The 25,586-nt window shown below is 44.2% G+C and overlaps 1 protein-coding gene across 3 annotated transcripts in view; it reads left to right on the forward strand.

Annotated features, from left to right (window-relative positions):
- The window catches only part of LPP (LIM domain containing preferred translocation partner in lipoma), a 274,492-nt gene that overhangs the window by 205,827 nt on the left and 43,079 nt on the right, over positions 1 to 25,586 (forward strand). For 2 of the 3 annotated variants that reach the window (XM_068405788.1, XM_068405790.1), the window contains one exon: positions 18,473 to 18,642. In XM_068405788.1, coding sequence (XP_068261889.1) covers positions 18,473 to 18,642 — 170 coding nt within the window. Of the gene's footprint in view, positions 1 to 18,472; positions 18,643 to 20,968; positions 21,047 to 25,586 lie in introns of those variants that run through there. The other variant, XM_068405789.1, reaches the window with a different exon arrangement.

The raw sequence follows: 25,586 nt of genomic DNA on the forward strand, positions 1-25,586 counted from the left end.
GTGCACAGCCGGTGCATTGCCATCTCTATGGCATCCCTCCTTCAGAAGGGCGGCTGAGGAGAGCCAGAAGGGCTGTGTTGGTTATATGGCCAGCTCCTAGTAAAAGCTTGTCATTTAAACTCTTTCAGTCTCTGCACTGCTGTCTCTGTGCTGAGTGAGGAATGGAAACTGCTTTGTTTGCTCTCGCTGGGGAGAGACACATACTTTCAGGTCTAGAGGGCTTAGGCGAAAAACTGTGCAGATAACCCAAGTTTCAGGAGCCTCAGCAGAAGGGTCAGAGATGGGCATCTGAAAAGAGGCCACCCCCAGTCTTAGGGCAGAGGGACATTGCCCTAATGGGTTGCAGATCTGTGCTCTGAGCTAGCCCTGGTCATACCATGTTCATGAGTTAAGTGTTTTGTTCACAGGGCCCATTGATCTAAGTGTGGCTTGGTCGTTTAAACAAAAACAATACTTCATAGAAAGCCAATTAGTCTTGGGATCTTGGTGTTTTTTCTGTTACTTCTTTGCTCTGATTATAGCCGGGCATTGGGTGAGGAGCCATAACTAAGCTGTTTAAGGTCTGCCAGCCTCATGTCCTTGTGTTTTGTACAATTGCAAGGTGTTCACACACAGTCTCACTGCCTGTTGCCCTTTGCAGAACAACTTTCTTTGATTTAGGAGGGAAAAGAAGGCTAACCTGTCGCCTTGAGTCTCTTGTAAATGATCAAAGTCCTGAGACTATGAATAACAGCTGTTAGGCAGCAAGTGGGAATGGTGTGCATCCAGCAAATGTCTGATTACAAGAGCTGTTCTGGCCTAGGAAAATGGCAGCTGTTCGGAAGAACAAGTAACATTGTACAAGATGATGTTTTGGAGCATGGTCTAATCGTGGTGGATAGTGGGTCACATCTCAATATGTGTGTGTTGACTAGAAGAAGGTCGAACTGACATCAGCTTGGCTAGAGGTCTGTCTGACTAAGTATAGCCTAAGCTCTCAGGAGATGAGTGTGTGCAGTGGCTTCATGCTTGTGCTCTGGGGACAGGGGAGAACAAAACGATATACAGTGGAAATAGCACTATAAAATGAGATATTCATATTGTTTCCACTGGGCAAGTGTTTGTGTCCCTCTTAGCTAGGAATATTCCATGGTGACCCTTACTACCTTAGACAGGGCTCATCTGCAGGAGAAGTTCGTAAGTCTGTAGTCCATGATTTCCAAAATGCCAGTCTCTTTCTTGTTATGGAGAGGTTACTTTGACTTTCTTGTGAAGCAGTACTGGAGTTCAGACTTTTTACAGGTGTTCTAATGTTTGGACATGGATCTGAAGCTTAACTCAAATGCTTCTGGAGTCATCTGGTCTAGAACATGGGCTGGAGACTTCCCAGGAGCTGCATAATGCATTTTATTTTACAGGTCCTCATCTGTGCAGAGGCTGCAAAGGGGACACTTAGAGCAGTGCGAAACAATGAAAGATATTTCCAAAATATTTGAAGTCTCAAACATTTGCATTGGGTCTCACGTTGCTGCAGTTCTCTATTTTGGATGCTCACTTTTGCAAGTTGTAGCCTTTCACCGGGATGAAAATCTCCCACACAGTTTCCTATGCTGGGGTGTGAATAATAGCTTCCCTGATCTACCCATCACATCTGACTTTGTCAACATAACAAAGTTGCATCGTTTTAGGTGCAGATGGAAACCAACTGACTTAAACCATCATTGGCTTTCTGGGACTGGTCATATAAATTCAAAAGTACCTAAAGTAGACTAAGTTTACCTCAGTTAAAATCAGGCCTGGAGTAAACTGAAATGAATGTCTCTACACGTACCTCAGATCTAAATTTGGAGGTCTAGTAGATTTCAAATGATTCTGTTATCACACAGAATCACACAGAATCACAGAATCGCAGAATGTTAGGGATTGGAAGGGACCTCAAAAGATCATCTAGTCCAATCCCCCTGCCGGGGCAGGATTGCCTAGACCATATCACACAGGAACGCGTCCAGGCGGGTTTTGAATGTCTCCAGAGAAGGAGACTCCACAACCTCTCTGGGCAGCCTGTTCCAGTGTTCAGTCACCCTCACCGTAAAGAAGTTTTTCCTCATATTTAAGTGGAACCTCCTGTGTTCCAGCTTGCACCCATTGCCCCTTGTCCTGTCAAGGGATGTCACTGAGAAGAGCCTGGCTCCATCCTCTTGACACTCGCCCTTTACATATTTATAAACATTAATGAGGTCACCCCTCAGTCTCCTCTTCTCCAAGCTAAAGAGACCCAGCTCCCTCAGCCTCTCCTCATAAGGGAGATGTTCCACTCCCTTAATCATCTTCGTGGCTCTGCGCTGGACTCTCTCTAGCAGTTCCCTGTCCTTCTTGAACTGAGGGGCCCAGAACTGGACACAATACTCCAGATGCGGCCTCACCAGGGCAGAGTAGAGGGGGAAGAGAACCTCTCTCGACCTGCTGACCACACCCCTTCTAATACACCCCAGGATGCCATTGGCCTTCTTGGCCACAAGGGCACACTGCTGGCTCATGGTCATCCTGTTGGCCACTAGGACCCCCAGGTCCCTTTCCCCTACGCTGGTCTCCAACAGCTCTGTCCCCAACTTGTACTGGTACATGGGGTTGTTCTTGCCCAGATGCAGGACTCTACACTTGCCCTTGTTATATTTCATTAAATTTCTCCCTGCCCAACTCTCCAGCCTGTCCAGGTTCCTCTGAATGGCTGCGCAGCCTTCCGGCGCGTCAGCCACTCCTCCCAGTTTTGTGTCATCAGCGAACTTGCTGACAGCGCACTCTAATCCCTCATCCAAGTCATTAATGAGTATATTGAATAGAACTGGTCCCAGAACCGACCCTTGCGGAACTCCGCTAGACACAGACCTCCAGCTGGACTCTGTCCCACTGACCACTACTCTCTGGCTTCTTTCCTTCAGCCAGTTCACAATCCACCTCACTACCCGATCATCCAGACCACACTTCCCCAGTTTAGCTGCGAGGATGCTGTGGGAGACCGTGTCAAACGCTTTACTGAAATCGAGATAGATCACATCCACAGCTTTACCATCATCTATCCACCGGGTAACATCCTCATAAAAGGCTATCAGGTTGGTTGAGCATGACTTCCCGTTGGTGAAGCCATGCTGAGTGCCCCTAATGATCCCCCTATCCTTGATGTGCCTAGAGACAGCACCAAGAACAAGTTGTTCCATCACCTTTCCGGGGATGGAGGTGAGGCTGACCGGTCTATAGTTACCCGGGTCCTCCTTCCTGCCCTTTTTGAAGACTGGAGTGACATTCGCTTTCCTCCAGTCCTCAGGCACCTCTCCCGTTGCCCACGACTTAGCAAAGATGATGGAGAGTGGCCTAGCAATGACTTCCGCCAGCTCCTCAGCACCGCGGTGGCATCCCATCAGGGCCCATGGATTATGGACGTCCAGATTGCTTAATTGGTCCCTGACCAGCCCTCATCTACCAAGACAGATTCCTCCTCTATCCTGACTTCTTCTGGGGCCTCAGGGTCCGGGGCTCCTCAGGGACAGCCTCCAGCAGTCTAGACCAGAGGCAAAGAAGGCATTCAGTAACTCCGCCCTCTTTTTATCCTCTGTCTCCAGGACCCCCACCTCATTCATCAGTGGGCCTACATTGCCTCTAGTGTTGGCTTTACTGCAATGTATTGAAGAAGCCCTTTCTGTTGTCCTTGACCTCTCTTGCAAGGTTTAATTCCAAGGAGGCCTTAGCTTTCCTAGTTGCCTCCCTACATCCTCTGACAACAGACTTATATTCCTCCCAAGTGGCCAGCCCCTCCTTCCACGATCTGTACACCCTCTTCTTCCACTTGAGTTTGCCCAGCAGTTCCCTGTTCAACCATGCAGGTCTCCTGGTACCCTTCCTTGACTTCCTACCTGTTGGGATGCTCTGATCTTGAGCTCGGAAGAAGCAGTCCTTGAATGCTAACCAACTATCTTAGGCCCCCTTACCTTCTAGTACCCTGTCCCATGGGATTTCCCCTAGCAATTGCTTGAAAAGGCCAAAGTTGGCCCTCCTGAAGTTCAGGGTTGTGATTCTGCTAGCTATTCTGTTCCTGCCACATGAGATCCTGAACTCTACCATCTCATGGTCGCTACAACCAAGGCTGCCCTCAACCTTCACCTCTTCAACCAGACCCTCCTTGTTAGTAAGGATAAGATACAGCAGCGCTCCTCTCCTAGTTGGCTCATCCACCATTTGCATCAGAAAGTTGTCATCAATGCACTGGAGGAACCTCCTGGACTGGGGATGGCTGGCTGAGTAGGCCTCCCAGCAAATATCAGGGTAGTTGAAATCCCCCACGACAACCAGGCCCTGTAATTGCGAGACTGCTCTCAGCTGCCTGTAGAAGGCCTCATCACCGTCCTCATCCTGATCCGGTGGCCTGTAATAGACACCCACAACAGTATCACCCCTGCCAGCCTGCCCCTTAATTCGCACCCACAAACTCTCAACTCGCTCCTGATCCGCCCCTGGACAGAACTCAATACATTCTAGCTGCTCACTCACATAAAGAGCAACTCCACCAGCTCTCCTTAGCGGCCTGTCTTTCCTGAACAGGACATAGCCATCCATGACCACATTCCAGTCATGCGAGGCATCCCACCAAGTCTCTGTAATTGCCACTAGATCATAGCCCCCCGACCGAACACGGATTTCTAACTCCTCCTGTTTATTCCCCATGCTGCGTGCATTGGTGTACAGGCATTTCAGGGAGCGAGCTGGGCACACCGATTTCACCCCAGGGGGATGGGAGGCCTCCTGGTCTACCTCAACACTAGAGCGTTGCCCCAGTGGTGCAAGCCCAGCTACTACCCCATCCCCCTTCGAATCTAGTTTAAAGCTCTCCGAATGAGCCCTGCTAATTCCTGTCCAGAAACCCTTTTGCCCTACGACATAAACCTTTCCCATGTATCACTGTCATGCCTGTTGTCTTCTATAAAACCAGCCATTATCAAAGAACCCAAAGCCCTGCCTGTAGCACCAGTCTCGTAGCCAGGCGTAATAGAGAGAATCCTACTATTCCATCCCACGTCATCACCTGAAAATGGAAGGAGGGAGGAGAAAACCAACTTGTGCCCCAGACTCTTTCACCAACCGTCTAGGGCCTTGTAGTCTTTTCTTCATCCCATTCAGACTACGGGATGCAGCTTCTTCCCCACCTGTCTGGAAGATCAGCAGGGGGTAGTTAAGTCTGTGGCCTTCACCAGGTTGGGGAGTTGCCTGGTGATATCCCTGATTCGGGATATCACATGTAAACAAGTCCATCAGTTTTCCCTACTGTCATACCAAAGTGCTTAATGAGGATTAAATATATTTACCATCTTTACAGTGAACTCCCACGTATGTAGGAAACCAGTGAAGAGCACCCCTGAAAGTTCGGAGCACAATGATTTGCCAACCTTTGTTCATACGGAGGTTACCGTCACTGGTTCGGGATGTTCAGGAGGTTTTTCAACACCGAGTTTTTGGCAAACGCTTATAATCCCCGCTGATGATAGCCTTTTCTAATGCTCCGGTCAAGGACATTGGGCTGGCAGGACTCATCATGACCTCTGGACATCGGACTCGGTTCTTTACGATTGGTTCTGCCCTGTCACGAGGAGGGAAAGCTTTTTTGGGGTTTCAGTTTCCACCGGCACAAAATTCTCAGGTCAAGAATTGTGTGAATAATTCAAGAGACAGGGATTGGTGCCCTTCGCACAGAAGCCAATTTAGAAAGAAACCTTCCATCTTGGAAATGTGATAAGTAATACTTGAGCGTGCCTTTATAGGTGCTGATCAACATCAGAGCCTCCTCAGGGAGGACTTCACGTTTAAATGTCAGGACGGTTCTGTATCATGATAAATATGGATCAGAAACCCACATTTCCCATGTCTCCTACTGTTAGTCAGCAGGCCCCTGAGTCTAAACCACCGTCTGAAACAGAACAGTCTAGGGCACTAAAGAGCTTAGCTTTATGGTGTGAGGTTTTTTTTTAACTTATTATTTTTTAAGCCTTGCTAATTATGAATCAAAAGCTGTAGGATGTGTGAGAGTGACACATGCAATTGTGCAGATGGGTTTTTCACATACTTTCTTAAAATAATAATTTTTATAAATATATATCTCATATTTTACACTAATTCACTTCTAATGGAGGCCAAGCAAGAAAACTTTTGTCTCCTTTTTCATCACGCTCTGAGAATGTGACAATCAGGTCAGAATAATGATCTATGGATACTTGATAGCGTACGGCTCCATCATGGACTCTAGATACGCAGCGTGTGCCACAGGGAGGTCATTTTGAAAATAGTTTATAGAGAGTTATCAGTATTACTTTCCATCTACCTCAGTCAGTAAAAGCAGGTCCCATGACCCAAAGGATGAGAGAATTGTAATTATTGCATAGTTTCATGAATATACTTAATACGGTGTCACCAACATCAAATGTTATTTTAAAAGGACTTTTGCTATCAATACTAATGGCATATTTTAAGGTTATGACATGTGTGGTCATCCTGAGTAGAAACAAATGTTGCACATCCCCTCCAGAATGGGAGTGCCTCTCCATCCCAGGTTGTAAAGCTCCTGTTACTTGTCCAAGAGAGTAAACAAATATTGGACCTTGCACCTGGTTGGAAAAGTCCCAGATTTTGGGGTGAAGAAGGAAACCTCTGTCCAGGAGGTTGCTTTAATGAGAAAAAACAGAGTTAGTTGATTCCAGCTGCTGAGAAATTTGGAGTGATGGAATTCAGTACAAGGGATGGCGGATGGTTGGTGTACAGGTGAGGTGGTTTCCAGCGCCTGATGGATGTGATTTATGTCAGGGCTGCTGTCAACACGCAGACAGCGCATGTTTCAAAACAGCAAGGAAGCTTTGGGCTGGTGCCGGATTGTGAAAGGCAGGGTTTTCAAAAGACCTTAAATGAATGAGGTGCTGGTTGAAATTTGGTAGGACATCTTCTTCTAATGCAGTCAGACACCTTTGAGAAAACCCCAGGCCTCAAAGCTGTTGGGGATATGAGAGCTGCCATTTGTTCAGGACTCTACTCTTTGTGGGATCCAGCCTTTCTCCACTTTTTTTTTTCCCCTTTTTTTTTTACTTTTGGCAGGGGAAAGACAGGTTCCCTCCTTGTTACTTGTTTTTTGTCAGATGTTTTTCCCTAGGCAGGCATGTGTGAGGAATGGCATGCTAGGTTGGTAGGCCATAGCCATTGGCACAGGCAGCATCTCTGACTCAAAACTTCGCCATTACTCAGGCTTTTTCACCTTCTCCACTGAACAGAGCCTTTGGTAAAAATCACTTCATGCCGCCACCCTCCCAATGATGCAGCGGGGCAGAGACAAGCTGCCGAATACCAGCTGGAGCACAGCCAGGCTATGGAAGAGTGAATTGAGTCATTCATGCCCAGCAGCGGATGTGATCTTTGGCTGGGTTTGAGTCTGGTGAACATACTGATGGCGCCTGTCCTGGGCTTATGAAATGGGTTGGCTGGGCTGGGGGACAGAAGTGGTTTGAAGTGTGCTTGCACAACATGGAAGCAGTTGGAGGTGAAAGTCTTTGGGAAAGGGACATTATTTGCTCTGTCTTTGTTCAGCACCTAACACCGCAGGGCCTTGACCCATTGCTTGGGCTCCTTGGGACAGCTTTGGTGCTGAAAGCGGCAAACTTAACTGTAGTCCTTTGGGAACACAAAAAAAATACAACTAATTTTTTTTACCTAGACATAAAGGCTGCTATCTATATCAGTGTGAGTGTTAGCTGGTCCTTCTGCCTGCACCCTCGGTTCAGCTCTTAAGAAAGCAAGAGCTAAGGAGAATTAGATGTACATTGAAGGCATGCTTGCCGTGAGCAGCAGCATGATCCTGTGGGCAGCTGGTCGCTGGTCCTCGCCACCTGGAGGAGTGGGTGGGAGAAGATGCACGAACCGTTGCATAACGAACACCAAGCATCTGAAGAGGAGACCAGCTCGTCTGGCCTTCAGATCTGCTGTTTTGCAGCCACCACTTATGTACGGGGTCGGGTGCAGCAGGCCCTGAAACTACCCTCCACTGCTCTACCAGCAAGTCTAATCTCCTGAGTCAGTGGGCGAGCAGGCTGGGAGAGCACACTCGGAGAGACACCTGCGAGGGGGCCCAGACAGGCTGGGGACAGCTGCCCCCACGTAGCCGCTGGCTGGGGCTTCTGCCACTGGCCCTCCCAATAATTGCAAGGGGGTTTTTGTGGCTTTCCAAAAGAGGATCCTGAAATCTGCTGCAGCATTACAGAGCGAGCCCAGCGGGCCAGGGGATCGCCCAGGAAATCCCCTCCAGCCCGTCGCCCCTGATGAGGGTGGGAGGAGGAGTGATTTCTGCCTCCTGTCCTGCCTTCCTTTCCCTGCAAGAGATTCAGACAAGCATAGTTGCTCACCTTGTGTGCTGTCATCTATTTGGTACTTCCACTGTCCAGTGTTAATCATGCAACATGGCATTGCAAGTGTAAGTGCAAAGGGACCTGGCTCAGTGGTTGTTGCTGTTGGGATCACCAGAGCTGCCAAAATTTGTCTGATCCAGAGCTCTTTCTGTCACTAAGCTCCTTCCCAGGAGGGTCAAAACCCCACAATATCAGCTTTGGGTAAGTTGCCCAGAGGGAGGTTTCCTGCCTGCCCCACAAGGACTTAACTGATGCCCTTACCTTCACCGGGATTTTAGTGAAGACCTGCTGAGGTTCCCTGGGTGCCATGTAATGCTAAGGTCTCACTAAAAAATAAGATTTTGATGTTAGTGATGTGTTCCAGGGAGAAAAGTCATCTTTGTTTTAAAAACTCTCATTTTACTATGAAAGTAAAATAAAAGAAGGGCTTTCTTGGCTTTTGAAAGCATGGGAAAGCCCCACTTTCTCACAGCCTTTACAAATTTTGCCCCAGTTTTATTTTGGGAAAAAAAAAAGAGGGGTTTATGTCTCTTGCTTTTCTAACTTCCTATATGTGATCAGTTTCCCCTGAAGGAGAGGAGTGGTGGCACAGGAAGGTGGGGACTTCTGTGAAAGTGGGAATTTTTTTAATTTTTTTTTTTTTTTTTTTTTTTTTTTTACAAAATGAAATGATTGCATTCCTCATTTAGTTAAGCGTTTGTCAGCAGAGGTTTTTGGTGCAAATCAGTGCTTTGAAAGTCTTGCCCCCAAACACAAACATCTTTTTAATTAAAAAAAAAAAAGTTTATGAAATGTTGCTCCTTTCCATCCAACTCTGTGCTTGCAACTTAAAACTACTTTTCTTGATTGTATCTATGCCTAGCATTAAGCCAGACTGGGAGCAGTAGTGAAAGAAGCAGGTAGCAAGGAGTGCCCAGGAAGCAGCATGGGGACATGGCACCCTGTTTGTGGAGAGGCAGGGGCTGGAGGAGGAGTTGCTGTCGCTTCCAGAGACAACACACCGTGCCCCGGCTGAGAGCGCCTGGCAGAGCTGTGCAGACAACTCACTCCTCTGTTTCCCGAGCCGGGGCTCTTCAGTGGATATACAACTGTAGTCTCTGTCATCTGGCAACTTTTATCAGCGTTAAAGCAAACATTTATAAAGGAAATAGTACATTTTACTCTCTCCCTTGCATTTCCTTGATCAATCAGCAAAGGGAGGAATGTTTCCTCTCTCGCACTCTTTTTTTCACCCCCTTTGTTTTGTCTCCAGATGTTACTGAGGCTCTATTTCAGCCCCTTTGCACATGGTAAAACAGTGCCAAAAAGTTGACACAATGTAACAAAAAACAAAACAAACAAAACAAAAAAAAAGGGCAGCAGAGCATGCTGCAAAAACAGTATCTGGGACATGAATATTGTAGAGCATCACTGACCCCCACTGGGCTGGGACAGTCACTGCACATCACCCAGTTGGGGGACTGGTGCCTCACCGATGTGTTGGGCACACGGTCAGATCAACATTTGCCTACATCACAAGGTGCTTTGCCTAGGGAGGGAGAGGGGTGCAACTTTGCTTTAGGGTTCATGTGGATCCAACTCTTCAGAATCTATCCATACAACTGGTGTAGACCAAACCAAGCCCATATGTGTTCTTTATGTCCATCGTGAGTAGAGTAAAAAGGCTTTGGCTTAGATTACTGTGAGGAACATTTTGGTTGAGTGGAAAGAAAGGCTTGCTAATGGTAAGGTTAGGTAGGTACTCACTGAAATTTTTGCCCAAGTTGTTGGTGAAGTCTCTGTTGCTGGAGGTTCTTAGGAACAGGTTAAACAAGTATCTGGTCAAGAATGTTGTAGAGAGAGTTGATACTGCTTGAGGCAGTAAGATAGTTTCCATGACCTCTCAAGATCCTGTTCAACTTGAATTTTTATAGCTTTGTGGGAAAATCGGGAGTGCTCCTCTCTGAACCTTTATTTTGTGGCAGTGATGCATTGTGGTTGCAATAATTTAGGAAGGTACCTCTACTGCATTGGTAAGCACTTGTTGTAATCTGCTTTATATCAGAAACAAGCTGAATTGTCTCTTCTGTCCCACAGAGTTGAGGAGAGGGTGATGTAGATGTGTAAGGGACGGGGACCATCACCACATGGATGTTGAAGGAAACACAGGGCTTTCTTTGTCTCTCATTAAATGGAGGACAGTAGCAGAGGCACAAAACTCTTCATGCCAGTTGCTACATGGCTCAGCCAGGCTGCCAGAGAGTGATGGCATGGCCCGCACAGGAAGCATGTTCCTCCTGCTGGGGATGGGATTCCAGCAGGACTGGTGCTGGGAGCTCCCTCTGAAGTGGAGGAGTTTTCATGCTGCAAGCCTGTCTCACCATCAAGCCTTTTCAGAGATGGTCTTGCAGTTAAACAGACTAGACTGGGATTGAGAATATGTGGTTTCAGTTCCTGGCTCCATCACAAACTCCTTGTGTGACCCTCAGAAGGTTATTTCACCTGCGTGGGTCTCAAGTTCCCCACCTGCATGCTGGGTGTCCTAACAGTCTTCCACCTTCCTGGGGCGCTGGAAGGATTCACCACGAGGGCTAGTGACTGGCTGGGACAGTAACCTTGTGATGAGCAGCATGGAGAAACATTTGTAAAGGTAAAGTGTTAGCAACGTGAGCCTGAACAATTGCAGTGCGTTTGCTATGTGGGGTGGAATGGGACCTCCAGGGCATACTGGGAATGTGTCAGGTTTGCTGCCAAGCAAAGTGAGAATATGAAGTTGTATTGTGGTTGGAGGAAAGGGATGCAAACAAGAGGAGAGCGCAGCTACTGCTGGACAAGCACAGTACAAATGACAAGGAGGTCACTGCAGGGACCTGTACATCTGGAGTACAAGTGCAGCGCAGTTAAAGCAGAATAACCAGGACACAGTAATTAAATCATGGCCTTGGATTTAATTTATGAAGTGTTACAGGCACACGTTGCAGCATGAAGCTCTGTTTACTGTGAAAGACTGTTTTCTGACGTCTGTTGAAGAAGAGGGAATTAAGATTGATCTGTCTCGTGTCCAAAGGCTGTGTAAGACAACTGATGCATATAGCCTGCTACTGTCAAATGGTTAAGCTTCAATCTTGGATCTTGGCACAATAAACCGTTGCCAAGGACTTCCCACTCAGTGAGAAGTCTGAGTTCAAAAGCAAAAAAAGGTAGGTAAGGAAGGCAACGGTAAGATGAGAAAACTACCAGAGTTTCCTGCAAAATGCACAAACTACCTTTGGGTTTCCCTTCATACTATTATTGCAGTGTCAAGGGCTAGGAATAACTCTGGGGCAAATATGATCAACGCATCTTTCCCTAACATAATCACAGTCGATCACATACCTCCTGTGCTCCACAGGAAGGGAATAAATCCTCTCTTGTGGATCAGAGATTCCTATTTTATTTTGTTTGGACAAATCAAGGAACCCAGGACCCGTTGGGTTCTTATGAGTTGCAGGATCTCTACCACTGAGACTTAACTCGATTAAGGTGTACTGGCAGCTAAGGTCTGCTGTTACACTGTTATCCTAATGGATTAACTTCTGCTCCGGTATCCCTTTAACATGGAATAATTGTGCCTGTCTGATAGAGGTGCCCTGGGGAATCCCACGTGCTTGGGAAATGCTTGAAAACCCGTAGATAAAAGTCACTAGGAAAGAGGAGGGGAGAGAGGGGAAAATCTTGTTACATTGTTGACTTATGGTCAACGTTGTCCTCGAAATGCTGTTTTGTCATCAATATTTCTTCATTAGGAATAATGATTTTTCCACATTTACTGCCAGCTGATTCAAAGCCATCCAAAAGCAGAATGTGTCATGAATCTCTAAAATGCATTCACTGGCAAACTCTAAACAGAGATGATTAGAAAAATAACGCAGCGGAAATACTGGGTGTCTTGAGGCTGCCAGGGGAACTTTTAGCTAGATATTTTGTTCAATGTATTTACATATTTTAAAAATGTTCTTGGTACACTTTTGTAAAGGCAGTATGCTCTATTTCTTTAGTTCTTTCTTGCATAGTGTGTCAGGGCTGCAGTGAGAACTGGGGAATACGCTTAGCTGATCAAGGGAAATTGTGTAATTGATAGGCACTGAGGATATGACCTTGTGGTGTATTCCCACAATACTGTTAGGTGGGAAACAGTTTTTTCCATCATGCAGAAGTTTTTGAGATATCAACATTTTTTTCCCCCACATTTCAGCAAATGCAAAACCTTCGTTCTTTGATGCTTTTATCAGAAAATTATCCCCTATCTCCTCTCTACACAGAATGCATGCTTTGAATTCATGAATTTAAGCCTTTTGTAGGGAGAAGTTTTGCACATTTTCTCTCTGCTTTCTTTATTTAGTATCTCTAGTTATTGCCTGAATTGTGTGTGTTAGATGCTGTACATCACATAGCAAAAGGCAGTCAGTGCCCCTGACAGCTTAGTGTTTAAATAGGTGTGACAGACAAATAATGCAGTAGCCTAAAAGAGGCTAATGCAGTCCTTGGGTGTACAAACAGGAGCATACCAGGCTAGCTGGATGGAGTTACATTACTTCTGTATTTGGCTCCAGTGTGATTGCTATCGGAATATTATGCCATAAGCATTAGTATGGCATGTACCTATTCCATCAACCATCTTCAGTGGTAGATGTTTGTCTGATTGGCTCACATTTTTAATCTGACATTTAAAAGTGACTCATGTCCCAGATAAGGTTGGACACTCTAATTCCTCATCTCCAGATCATGCCCAGACTCCGGCCAAATCTTAAGAATCTTGATGAGTAACAGCTCAGATGATGGCCTTTCCTATTCATCTTCACAGATAAAACCTGCATCCAAGCTCCAGTGACCTTGAATCTCTGCAACATCCTTTTCTAAAAATGCAGTTTCTCCCTGTTCATGCTCAACTAGAATGCAGCTGCAGAAATCATTTTCTAGCTTGTAACTTAGGCCAGGTCCTTTCAGCCTCTTAATCTCTCCTCTGGTTTCGTTTCTGCATCGTATCAAACAGAAGCTTCTTATCTTTACTTGCATGGCCTGTAATGACCTCTTCCCACCCTTTTTTCCTCTAGTATTCTCCAGTGACATATCAACTCATCCTTCCTGTCTGCAGGTGTCTATGTTCAATCTTCAAGCACTTACATTCCCTTTTGTGCTGTCTTTGTCCTTTCCTCAGAAGCATCCCATTAAACTTCCCTCAAAGTCCCTCCGGATCCTCTTTCAAATTCTGCCTTAACCTTTTCCTTTGCTGGGCTGTCTACAGACTCCTTGTCAATAGTAAAATGTTTAGAGTGCTGAGACCACAGTTTTCCTTGCCGGCCAGTTTTGTCTGATTGCTTCTTTGTATTTCCTGTCTGTACCCAGCTGTTACTGCTTGCATTAGATTGTAAGCTCCTGCAGTCAGGCCCTTCTTTGTATTCTGTGTTTGTCCACTACCCAGCACAACGGGGCTGTTCCACAATCTGAGCAGCCAGGATCTGTGGTGGTATAAGCAAAAAACATGTAATAATAGTAATAAAATAACGAGAAGCTAGAATGTGGCAGCATGTGCAATATGAGCTCCTGTTTCTCCCTTCCCCTTTTCCTTCAGATTCACAATATTTCAAATTTTTGTACAACAGAAGACACTAAATGAGGAGGTTTCAGAGTAAAGTATAGGAGCTGACGTTTCCTTTCAGCTGCTGAAGTGTTTCCCTGTGATGCACTCAGTAATGATGGCATTTCCAGCGGTTTCAGCAGAGAAGCCTCTGTGGGCACCTCTGTATGTCCCCCCACGGTAAGACCAACATGTGGCAGCCAGGCTGGGCTGAAGGAAGGTCATGGCCAATGTTATGAACCTCTTTCATGCAAAAATAGAGGAGTCCAGTCTCCCAGGCTTGCTGCCAACATATCAACCTTCTAGTTTTGCTGAAATGATCTTGAAAAAGGACCTAAAAGGGCTGAAGGAGCAAAGAAGAATGTTGAAATGACATAGTTTCATCTTCGTGCAGTTTAGTAGTAATTTTGTCCTTTGTCTTTAAGCTGCCTTTTAAGTGCTGTTTGTCTCTGTGGGAAGCAAATGGGTCACGTTGTTCTATGTTTCTACTGTAATACGCTGCCTGCTATTTTTCTCTTAGATTATTTGTGTAATCTTTTTATGCAATCTGTTTGTTCTTGAGTCTTGCAAGCTTTGCCTTTGCTACTTCTTTCCCAATAAGCAGTGCAACTTGTTCTGTATTCACTCATGGGTATTCTGCACACAACGGACTGGGTTATTTCAACCAGTGTGAAAATATTAAAATGGGGAACATGTGTGGGCACGTAATTGTGGTGAGTCCAACCACAAATACCTTCGCTGTTGGTAATTGGCACACAGGAAAAGCAGACCTTTGTTTTGTTTTTATCAGACTTAATGATAGAGGCATTGTTTTTAGTGGGGTTTTTCTGGTTTTCTAAGGAAATGAGGCTTCTGCAATCACACCTGCCCTGTGTGCATGTGCCTGTCTGTTTGTTAGTTCCTCCCTCACCAGTAACGCTTGAAACTGATAGCCATTTTCAACCAAATTTGAGCAAGGCGCAGGAGTCGGGGGAAGCAACCTGGTTTTACACAAGTCTTGTCAGTTCAGAGCTTGCACCAAAGTCTGCAGAAGGTGCAGCCTCTAACAGCCGCATCACTGCAAGCCAGATGGGTCGTGTCTTTGCCCGTGTGCCTTTATATGGATCAGCCACCTAACTGTAAGCTCCCAAATTTGAATATTTTGGCTTACTTGCTTTTACCCTTCCGGCGAGTGAGTCAGTTGGGGGTGGTGCTAGGCACAGAGTTTGTGTTTTGATTCTCACTGGAGTGGCCATGTCTCATGAAAAACATGGTTTGCTCCAGGCCACAGTGTTACAATTTGCATATAAACTTATGAAAAAAAAAGCTTTCTTCAAGCTTTCCTGTGCCAGAGTTTACAGGAGCATTTCTGTCCTGTGTACATAAGAGCAGAAGCTGGACTTCTCATAAATGTAGAGGGGTTAAGTCTGTCGAATGGAATCTTCTGTGGAAAAAACCCAGAAAGAGGAAGGAAAGCCTAAGGAAATACCAACTTCGAGGGGAGAAGCTGGCCAAGACTTCTGCTGTGCTGCTCTTTGGTTTGTACCTGGCCACCGGCAGTGTACTTGGGGAATGCCTCAGAGCCATGCAGGAATGTAGCCTCAGGGCACCTTTGGGAGTCAGAGAAGATGTCTTTATGCCCTTTGCTCAAAGACAGGACGGAGGTACAAAGGCACCAAGTGATTTGCAAGAGATTACAAGAGTATATATTTGAGTTAGGAAACAGACCCAGGTCTCCTGACACAAGAAGTACAGCCAGAAGTATGGTCTACATATAGACAGCTTCTCCAGCAAATGGAGACATGCCTTGGTCAAAGAGGAAGGTAAATGTTGAAGTATACAAGAGCCAGCTAAATTATGAATGTGAGAAGAGGAGGGGAGGAAGAAAAGATTCCCACACATTCTACTCAGATGTTAACAAAGAAAGCTGATAAGTGTTTGCATAGACACTACATTATTCTGTGTCCAAATGCCTCATAAAAATAATACCGGATGATCACAGAATGGCACACCAGGGAAAATAAATTCTTCAGCGGAATATTCCCTCTGGAAAAACACTGTGTAAAGTAATACACTAATGGCTTTCAATTTCATGTTTTATATATAGAGGTATTAACTGCTCCCCAGACGTCTCTTCGTGTTACAGCCCAGCTACACGAGCAGTTTGGAGAAGGCCCTGAAGCACGCTCAGTCTTGCCCACACACAGGACCAAGCAGTGTTCTCCTGTTGTATGTGCAACTCCTGTGTTGTATACAGTAGGTTTCTTCTGCCTCCTTCCCAGAGCAGTACTGCTTCCATGATTCTCTCCAGTGGGTTTTTTTTTTTCCTTCTTCCTAGTCCTCATAGTTTTTTCCATTCTTCCCCTATGCTCTGTAGCCTCACCACCATGCTGGGAACCCTGCATTCCTTCTCTGCTCGTAAAAAAGGAGTCCTCATAAGAAGCGTTACAGTGGAGTGATTAAAGCACAACACTGTCAATCAAAATGCTAATAACAAATGCTAAAGAAAGTTAAGTATAAAAACAATATTATTTATTCTTTTTGGGGTGGTTTCCAGGCTTGTCTGGATTTATCTGGTGACTTCTCTCTCTACCTTGCTCAAACTGGGAGCTGTTTGAGTCAGGAACTCTGTGTCCTGTATAATACCAACTATGGTTATGCTGTTGTAGCAAATCAGAATGATCTGGGTTCTTTTCCAGGCTTTCCTAATATATCTTAAATGTGTATATATATCAGCCTGCCACATCCTGAGGGATCCAAAAGTAGCTTAGATGCTTTGTTCCCTGGATGTAGCCTATTGGAGTCTGGGACAGGCAGGGAAGAAGTGAGTGTGGGGACATAGACGGTGCACTGCGCAAGGACAGCAGCCCTGCTGTTGGGATGACGAGACATGTCTGAGTCCTTTTAGAAAGTTTTGCAGTATTTGTTTGAAAAGGCCAATAAACACAGACTGTGGTATGAGAGACCATTGTATCGTTGCTGGATTATTTAACTATTATAAGGAACATATTATTTGTATACACTTTCATGAGTAATTCTGTTTTGAACTCAGTCTGCCTTCTGCTTGCACCTCAGCTCTCGCTTCTCTTCCCCTCTTTCTCACCCTCAGCGACCACAGCACTCCACCCATAGAGCCTTGAAGGAGAAGTGCAGGGTCCCAAGACTGGAGACACCACAATTATTCTCAAACTGGAGAATACTGGTTTTGAGTGGGACAAAGCCCCAGACCATAGTTGCTCTGTTGCCTTCAGTGGGGCTGTCCTGCATAGGGTGACTGAGGTTGTCCTAAATACCTTCCATGGCTCTGTGCATGAATTATTTTCGACACTGATTGCTGGGTAAGGACATCAGACCTGCATATCCCCATTTTCTAGAACTCAAATGCAAAGGTGTGCCTTCCACCCACCCTCTTCCATCATCTCTGCATCACAATCTTCACTAGGAAAATGTCTTTCCCATGATCTAAGAAACCCTCTTTCTCCGAAATCCTGTCTTCACTTTAAATCTCTCTGCCACATAACATTTTCAACAACAATGTGAATAAGGCAGCAAGCCTTTTGTACGTGTGTGTGTGTGCGCGCAGATTTTTTGTGTTAGTATTTGTATGTGGCATTAGGGACCTTTTTCAGAAACAGTCAGAGGTCTTAGGGCTTGTCTTTACTTAGAGTCCTTACTAGCAGCTTCTGAAACACCTTTCTTGAAGTACGGTAAGAGTAAAGTATCCACACTCCAGTTTCTTGAGGAATAGTTTCTGTGCTTTAAATAGGCAGAATGTCTTAATCCGTATTAATCTTCAAACAGAAAAAAAAAAGTCATTTTTCCATGTAAAATATAATATTGCACTCTTTGTAATCACTCAGTCTTTAGCTACTGCTTTTTATGTAAAACATCAACTAGCTCAGCATCAGCACATTAGCAAGAGCATGAGGATGATACTGCTTATACTTGGCAAAGCGTAAAAAGTGAAATCCTTTTGCCAGTATAATTGTCTCCATTGAGGGAATTGGTTTAAGCTGTACAAGCAAAAACTACTCTTTAAATGGTAACAATTTCACTGCCACCAGGCAGCTTTACCAGGCATCCTACCACAAAATCCTTTAATGTGGAGGCAAGGCTTTAGGCACAGGTTTATCCCATCTGACTGAGGAGCTGAGGATGACTATATAGCTGGGTTTGATGATAGCTGGATGGTTTGCATCTGGGGCTTCGACTCCTTATGGTGATCACTGGCTAGCAGCAGCAGTAGAACTGATATCAGGACAGTCTTGGGAGCCAGTTTCAAGTCTTTCTAGATCTTTTCCCATGGGCCAGCACCAGAGTGCCTTCCCGTGGCACTAGATCTTTGCCTGCAGTGGCACAAGTTGCTCTTCTGTTAACTAAGTTGCCGTGTCCCCTTTGCCCACTATGCAGCACAGGCACGCGGGAGGACCTTCTCTGCAGTTGAGGCCAGGAGCTTGCTTTGACTCATGTCCTTTCCCTTTGGTGACAGGTCGCTGTGCCCGTTGTGGGGAGAATGTTGTTGGGGAAGGTACTGGCTGCACAGCCATGGACCAGGTCTTCCATGTGGAGTGCTTCACCTGCATGATGTGCAACAACAAGCTGAGGGGACAGCCTTTCTACGCAGTGGAGAAGAAAGCCTACTGTGAACCCTGCTATATTGTAAGTACCCATTGTTGTTTGCACCCTGATTTTAATGCACAGAGATTAGAAACATTGATTTCTTTCATTGCTGTACAGTTGCCTTACAGTTAAAACCTGACAATCCCAAAGCCATACTGTGGGCACCAGTTTTTTCATGGTCTTCAGAAGAACTCTGATCTTTTCAGCTTCCTGGGTGAATTTCATTTCCTGGTCTAACCTATCTCTGAAATGAATTGGCCAAAGCAGGGGAAAGAGGTGCTTTTTGTGGTTATTTCAGCTCTGTAGGGAGCAGACAATGCAGTGATTTTTAAGAGATAGTGTTGCATGCAAAAGCTTTCTGTGTTGAGAAACCTGATACCAAAATGCTTACAGACTGTGGTGCCTACTAAGATTAAGGAAGTGGCATGCAAGTTAGTACTACAACTTCTAAAATCAACACCTTTGCATTGCTTGATGGAGGTCCTTCTGCTGAACTAAGAGTCTCTGGATTGGTTATCTTTTGAAGCTTACCTTACCCAAAAATTTAATTTCATGCATCCAACAAGCTCTTAAAGCAAACAATTAGCAGTTGCTCTGAGGAGCTGCACCTTTTAAGAAGCTCCCATAAGAGCTAGTTGCAACCAGTTGCACAGTTGCAAATTAAAGAAACATCACATAAGGTGCCTGAGGCCTCACCTTGCTGTGACCTTAGCATACAGTATATAGGAATAATCCTTGTAATTTAGAATAAGAAAAGCACCAAAACATTTTTAAAGCATTGATAGGTCTTTCTCTAAACCTCCAATTCAGAGTTCTTTTTATAAATGTTGGACCTGAGATCCTTCCAGAATTGGATTTGCACTTCTGAAATTAAAAACTGATGCTTTTCTTGACAGTTCTGGCATTACAATAATAATTAAAGCAATAATATGTATTTCTGAAAATACCACCGATATCCTGTTATTCCTTCTGTTTCTGCAGAGCCTTTGCAGTGGGATTATTGCTGAAATATTGAATATGAAAAGGGAGAATTCTGTCTTATTTACAATGGCAGTGATATATGGGTCTTGTTAATTGGCTTTTTAAAACTAAATGATCTTTTGATGGAATATGTACCTTTTAAAACGTTTCCATTTTTGTTTGCACTAAAATGATTGCACATAAAAAATTTAAGGTTGATTTTGTGGCAAGTTTGACCATATGCAAAGCGCTGCAGACTTTAGGAAGGTGCATTCATAATATGATTGGAGCAACTTTATGTAACTGGAATGAAACATTTCATTTGCTTTAGACTGGAATTGACTTGATCTGCTTGCAGATTGATACTTCTCTTCCTCTTTTTTTAAATCAAGCATGCATTCTTCACCACTTATCTGCTTTAGTTTGGGAAAACATCTGCATTAGCCACTGTAGTAATGGTTTAAGATTATTTAATCCCATTACTTATACACTTCATTAGCCTGAGTGAATTGTTGGCAAGGGTTCAGTAAACTTCCTACATTGGGAGATAAAAGGATAAAAAAGGAAAGGGAGAAGGATTCTGTTCCTCATTTTCTTTCAGATTTTTTCTTCTATCTATTTAAGGGATAAAGGAATGATAATTGCTTGGTTGCATCTGCGTTTGTATGTTCTCTGATACGGCTTTGCAGCTCCGAGTACAGAGGAAAGAGTAAACGTTTAATAGCTTGCTTTTATATAACCAGAAGGGGCCTTTAAATGTTTATCCATGCAGTTCACAAAAACCTGGTTATGGACTTAACCCAAAACACGTCTGGATCCATCTGCTGCTGCACATGCAGGGGAAAGAATGGTGATGCTGATGGGGCTATGTATGTGTAGCTGGACAGCTGGTACCATGAGTGGGAAATGGAAAGCAGGAATCTGGCAATCTGATGCAGCAAAGGGAAAAAAAAATCAAGCACACATTAAACTCTTAAATGTGCAAGAAATAAGTGTTGGGAGCCTAAGTCTTGATACCATTGAGAAAGCTCAGGACTCTGCTGTGCCAAAACCAGATCTACAAGAGATCTAGGCACCTGCCATGCTATTGGCTTTAGGCCTGAGGAATTTGTGTCATAGAGCATATGTCTCATTGATTTTTTTCAATGAAATGAGGTTTGCATTGGCTTCAATAGGATGATGAGTGCCTAAGTACACTGGGGGCCTGAGCTAGGCTTGCAAGTTGTTCTTGCAAATGGATCAGGGGCCCTTAAATTGCTGAGGCACAACCTGAATGCTTTTGCCTTTAGATGTGTGATGCGGTGTACTGAAGTCAATGAGAGTTAATGACCTGCTTAAAATCTAGCCTATGCTTAAGGATTTTGCTGAATTGTGGCCTTTTTTTTTTTTTTTTTTTTTTTTGGAGGTGCCCCAAGTCCCATTATCAGAAAATAACTTGGACACTTGGAGCCCTAGTTCTGTAGGAAATCAATGAAGAACCTGGACTTAGATTCCTGCAGACCTGAATTCCTGTGAAAGGTGGAGCCTGTGTGACTAGCACAAGATAGCACAGCTAATCCATGGCTGTGGCCAGCTGAGAAAACAGGATTCTCAGCTGTTATAAATCTGAGTAATTTAATGAAGCTTGTTTATTGGTCTACCTAATTCACACTGATTTCTATCACACATCCCCATTTTCCAGAGCCCAAAACTCTTGACTTATTATGCAAGCCATTAGGCAAAGCTGTTTCATTTATGTAAAGAAAATGAACTATAATATTTGCCTGGTCATGATATATAAATTCATGAATTCTTTGACTTTTTTTTTTAATAAAAAAATTGTGTGATTTGTGGCCGTATGCACATAAAAACTGTGTGCAAAAATAAAAATACACGTTTTTCAACAGTTAGAATTGGCTAATCTTCTCAGTTTATTATGTGACTCTTCTTAGTTGTGGTGGAGTGAAGCCACAATTAAGATTACTGCGAAGAGCTGTATTTAATTACTTGTTAGTCAATACCAAGCCTAAATAGCCTGCAGAAGAGGGTTTTTTCCCTGTTTTTGTTTCTGGTTTTATTTATCAGTGATCTAGTTAAGATGAAATTCTGCAAAAGTCTGAATTAACGTGTAAGGAGATCAATCACCTGTTTAAAAAAATATTTTTCCTAATGGGAATTTGAATACCAGAGTTAATTTCTTTCACACAAAAATCCTCCCACCCAAAAGCCAGTCACTATCATTTCCTGTTACATCTTCTGAATGCAGTGCATTCTGTTGCCAGTGTGTTTGCTGGTTTTGCTCTGCATCCAAGGATTCTTTCATTATTAATGTTATTTCTAAAAGAGTACCAGTCTTCTCCATTAAGATGCTTCTGCTGAACTAAAAGCAACTGTAAAAAATAAAGTGTTAATAGGAGACAGATGTCTCCTAGTCATTACGACAGTCAAGTAACATCTGAAATACCACAATAGGGTTTCCAGTGTAACCAGCGTACTGCCGTACATGTGATGAATGCTGTGTCTGCAGTATGTTATCAGTATACATTCCCCTCCCTTACAGGACAAATTACTGACAAAAAAAACCCATTTGGTTGGCTTCCTCTAAGTAGTTGAAGAGATTTTTAGCACTGGGCTTAGTGCAGAGAAAAGGTTAAGAGTAATATCAGTGGAACCGTTGTTATAAAAGATTGAAGAGCAAGATGTTAGAGCAGTGCCAGCTGTCTGCTTTCCAAATACTGTATTATCATAAGGACTGAACGCAAGGTTAACCAGACACACTGGTCTGGCACAAGTGATACTGATGTTTTGTGAATGGGAAGTTCTTTGATGTCCTGATGACTTTCTCTGGGACGTGAAAATTTTCCTTCATTCTTTATCCCCTTTCCTGGCAATCTGGTGGTTGGCAGTTGGAGATAAACTCTCTGAGGCTGAGGGCTGAGAGGTGCTGAGCACCTGCAGTTACCACATAAAGCAGCAAGATCTTGCAGATGCTCATGGCCTCTGAGGGTTTCTTCTGTCATGTCCAAGTCAATGTGACCCACCACTGGGCCCTGAGGGAAGGACCATGGTGTGATGGGGAAGGGGACAAGAAAGCAGAAATAACTAATCAAGCAAAGAAAAAACAGCCAGGGGCAGATGAAGAGTTCAGAGAAGTGGTAGGCTAGAAGTGATGAGCGATGGAAGGAGAGGAAAGAAACTGTGTCTCATCTCTGTCTGTCTACCTAGAGTGGGGAGGATGGTGGGTATGCTCTGCAGTGCCCTGTGGAGACCCAGGGATCGAGTGTTCCTGTTTCTGCTGCATGCTGTGAGATATTGAGGACATGACCTTAAATCTTACACCAAAGATCACTTACAAGGATTTTTCAGGCTTAGGTTCATCTTTCTACTAAAGCTGTGGAAGTGCTTGAAGGGAGAAGAATTGTGCATGGAAGTCATGCCCTGATCACTGCTGTTACCCAGCTTTAAACTGAGGATTGTAGTGCTCCACTTTTTTCCCACAATTATTTGCTTTGTGAGAAAAAAAAAAAACCAAACAAATATATCTTCAAGATTTCTCTCTTACTAGCTTCTAACTTTCTGGCCTATCAGAGGCTGTAGTTCAGTAGGAGAAGATAGTTCAGACCAGAACACAGGAGAAATGCTGATGTTTTAGGAAATGGTATGACTAGAGCCACTGGTGCCATGGAGCATCCTGGGAAAGCTTAAATTTGCTAATCATTCTGAAATGTCAGTGTTAACTCAATTTGTGCTCATTGAAATCTCTGGTAAAACTGTCATCTGCTTCAGTACAACTGGTATTGTAAACCTCACCCATGTGCGCACATGAGTGTGTCGTTGGTTGAAAGCTGTGCAAGAGCAGCTACCTCCAGCACGTATGGTTTAAAGTGTAAGGTTGATCCCTGCAGTAGAATTACATCTATTTTTAAAAATAATTCTGCAATTTGTAAGCAGAGATTACAGCACTAATTTAGCAACCATGTAACAGTTTAAATTGGACCAGAAAAGAGAAACTATAATTTAAAGATTTTTTTTTTATGATACAAGTTTTCTTCTTTTTAAAGTAAAAAGCCCTTTATTCTTGTTTTTGTCAAGCAATGTATTGAATTTGAGAGTAATTTATGGAAAGTGCTGCCAGCGTGGTATTGCGAGTGCTCCACAATTTGAATTTAAACTGCTCAATGGGATCATTAAGACTATTATGCCTGCTTTCTAAAGAGTTTGAATTCAAAATGACAACTGGAACAAAAATATGAAATAAACCAAAGAGAAGTCACGCACTCTTTGCGTGGTGGAATTTTTCTGCCCTCGAAATATTTCATTGAGATCAATGCTCTTCTTCAATCCTCTCCTAGAAAAAAGCTGTGTTGCTGGTTTTAGTTCGGTGCTCCTGCGTGAGTCATCGGCAGCAGGGAGCTGAACCTGTGACCCGTGGATCTAAAAGCATTAAATCTCTGCTGCTGTAGCAGAGAGATGCAGCTCAGCTGCACCAGGGCTCCTACCCTGGATATTTCTTACCCTTGGTGGAAGAGGTCCATGAGCACAGCAGACATGAAGTAGGTCCAGAGTCTTGGGTTGCTTACAGGCATGTTTTAATCCTATTGATTATTAGCTTTGATAATTTTGCTAATCTAAGCCCAATTGGTAATTTCTTTGGAAAAAAATCATGGCAAGGGAAGACTGTCATTCCTGGTAAACTGATCATCGTTTGTAAAACTGAAAAATGCATAAATCCTGTACGAGTGTAACAGCTCTTTCTATTAATACCACCCAGCAGCAGTTGATATAAAAAATACAGATGGAAACTGGGGGAGGAGTGATGGCCATAAGCACAGCACTACTACTTTGAGTGGCAAATGGTCTTTTGCAATCAGGACATAAAATAGAGGAGGGTGGCGTGCTATTGCATAAGCTGCACCTGGAGCTTCCAGGAGTCCAAGTCTAGGAGGTACAAAAACGTGTATGTGAAAGAATATGTCAATGAAGCAGCTTCTGTCAAAACTGAAATGGATGCTGAACTTAACTGACCTGAAGTCTGCATCTGTTTGTTCAGTGGCCTACCAGCTGTTACAGGGGTTGGGTCCTGTCTTATTTTGTCACTAGGCAGGAAGAAAAGATTCCTTTGTGAGGGGGCAGGGGTCAATAACCTCCTTTCTAAACTGGAATTATAAAAAAAGGGGAGAAAGCACACCCATGTTATATAGGAACTCCTCTGGAAACTTGGAAGATCGTATCAAAGAGGACAGGGCCAATTCATCTTGCTGTCCAGCAAGGACAGGACAAGAAGTCTACAAACCAAGGCTGTAAGAGGAAAAATTCCTAGTGCTCTTAGAAGACGTGAGGTTGTGAGCCCTGCCAAGAATTGCACTGGGCTCACCTTGGTCGAGGATTCTCTGAGTGAGACCACACAGTTGCCTGTTGAGGGTGGCTTAAAGAGGATGACTTTTTTTTTTTTCCTCACTGCAGCACGATGTGCTAGGCTAACTGATGCAAATCACTTGATGGGATTAAAGGTGGTAGTGCACTCTATTTTCAACCTACAGTTGCTGTTTGCCTTCATGTTGTTGACTGTTGCAAATGCATCTGATTGACATGGAAGTAGATAGGGAGAGGATCAGGCCAGACCTTGGTATAATTGACTTCCCAGAGAGCTGAGCGGAGTATTGCTTTAGAAGAAGACCAGCTATGGATCGTGGAGATAAAGCAACTTGATGATACCAATGATACTAGTGTTATGAGGGGGATATTTTTTGAAAAGTCACCATGGTGCTCGACAGTATCTTAATAGATACATCTGTGTTGGAAGGTTGGTCATGAAGTGCTGATTAACTAGTTCAGTGATGTCTTGGTAAGTCAAAGTTTTACTAGGGATGGATGGATCATTTCTGATGGTCCATCTTTAAGAATATGTCCTTATTAGGTGAAGACTCTGACTCCACACCTGAGCTTGCTTGAGACTTTTGTGATGGATGGGTAGAATCCAGATCTTCCCTTCTATGATGCTGGCAGCCATAACAACCTGAACTGTCTTCTTGTCTCTGCCTTGT

This window comes from Nyctibius grandis, chromosome 8 (assembly GCF_013368605.1).
Source record: "Nyctibius grandis isolate bNycGra1 chromosome 8, bNycGra1.pri, whole genome shotgun sequence".
NCBI lineage: Eukaryota > Metazoa > Chordata > Aves > Nyctibiiformes > Nyctibiidae > Nyctibius > Nyctibius grandis.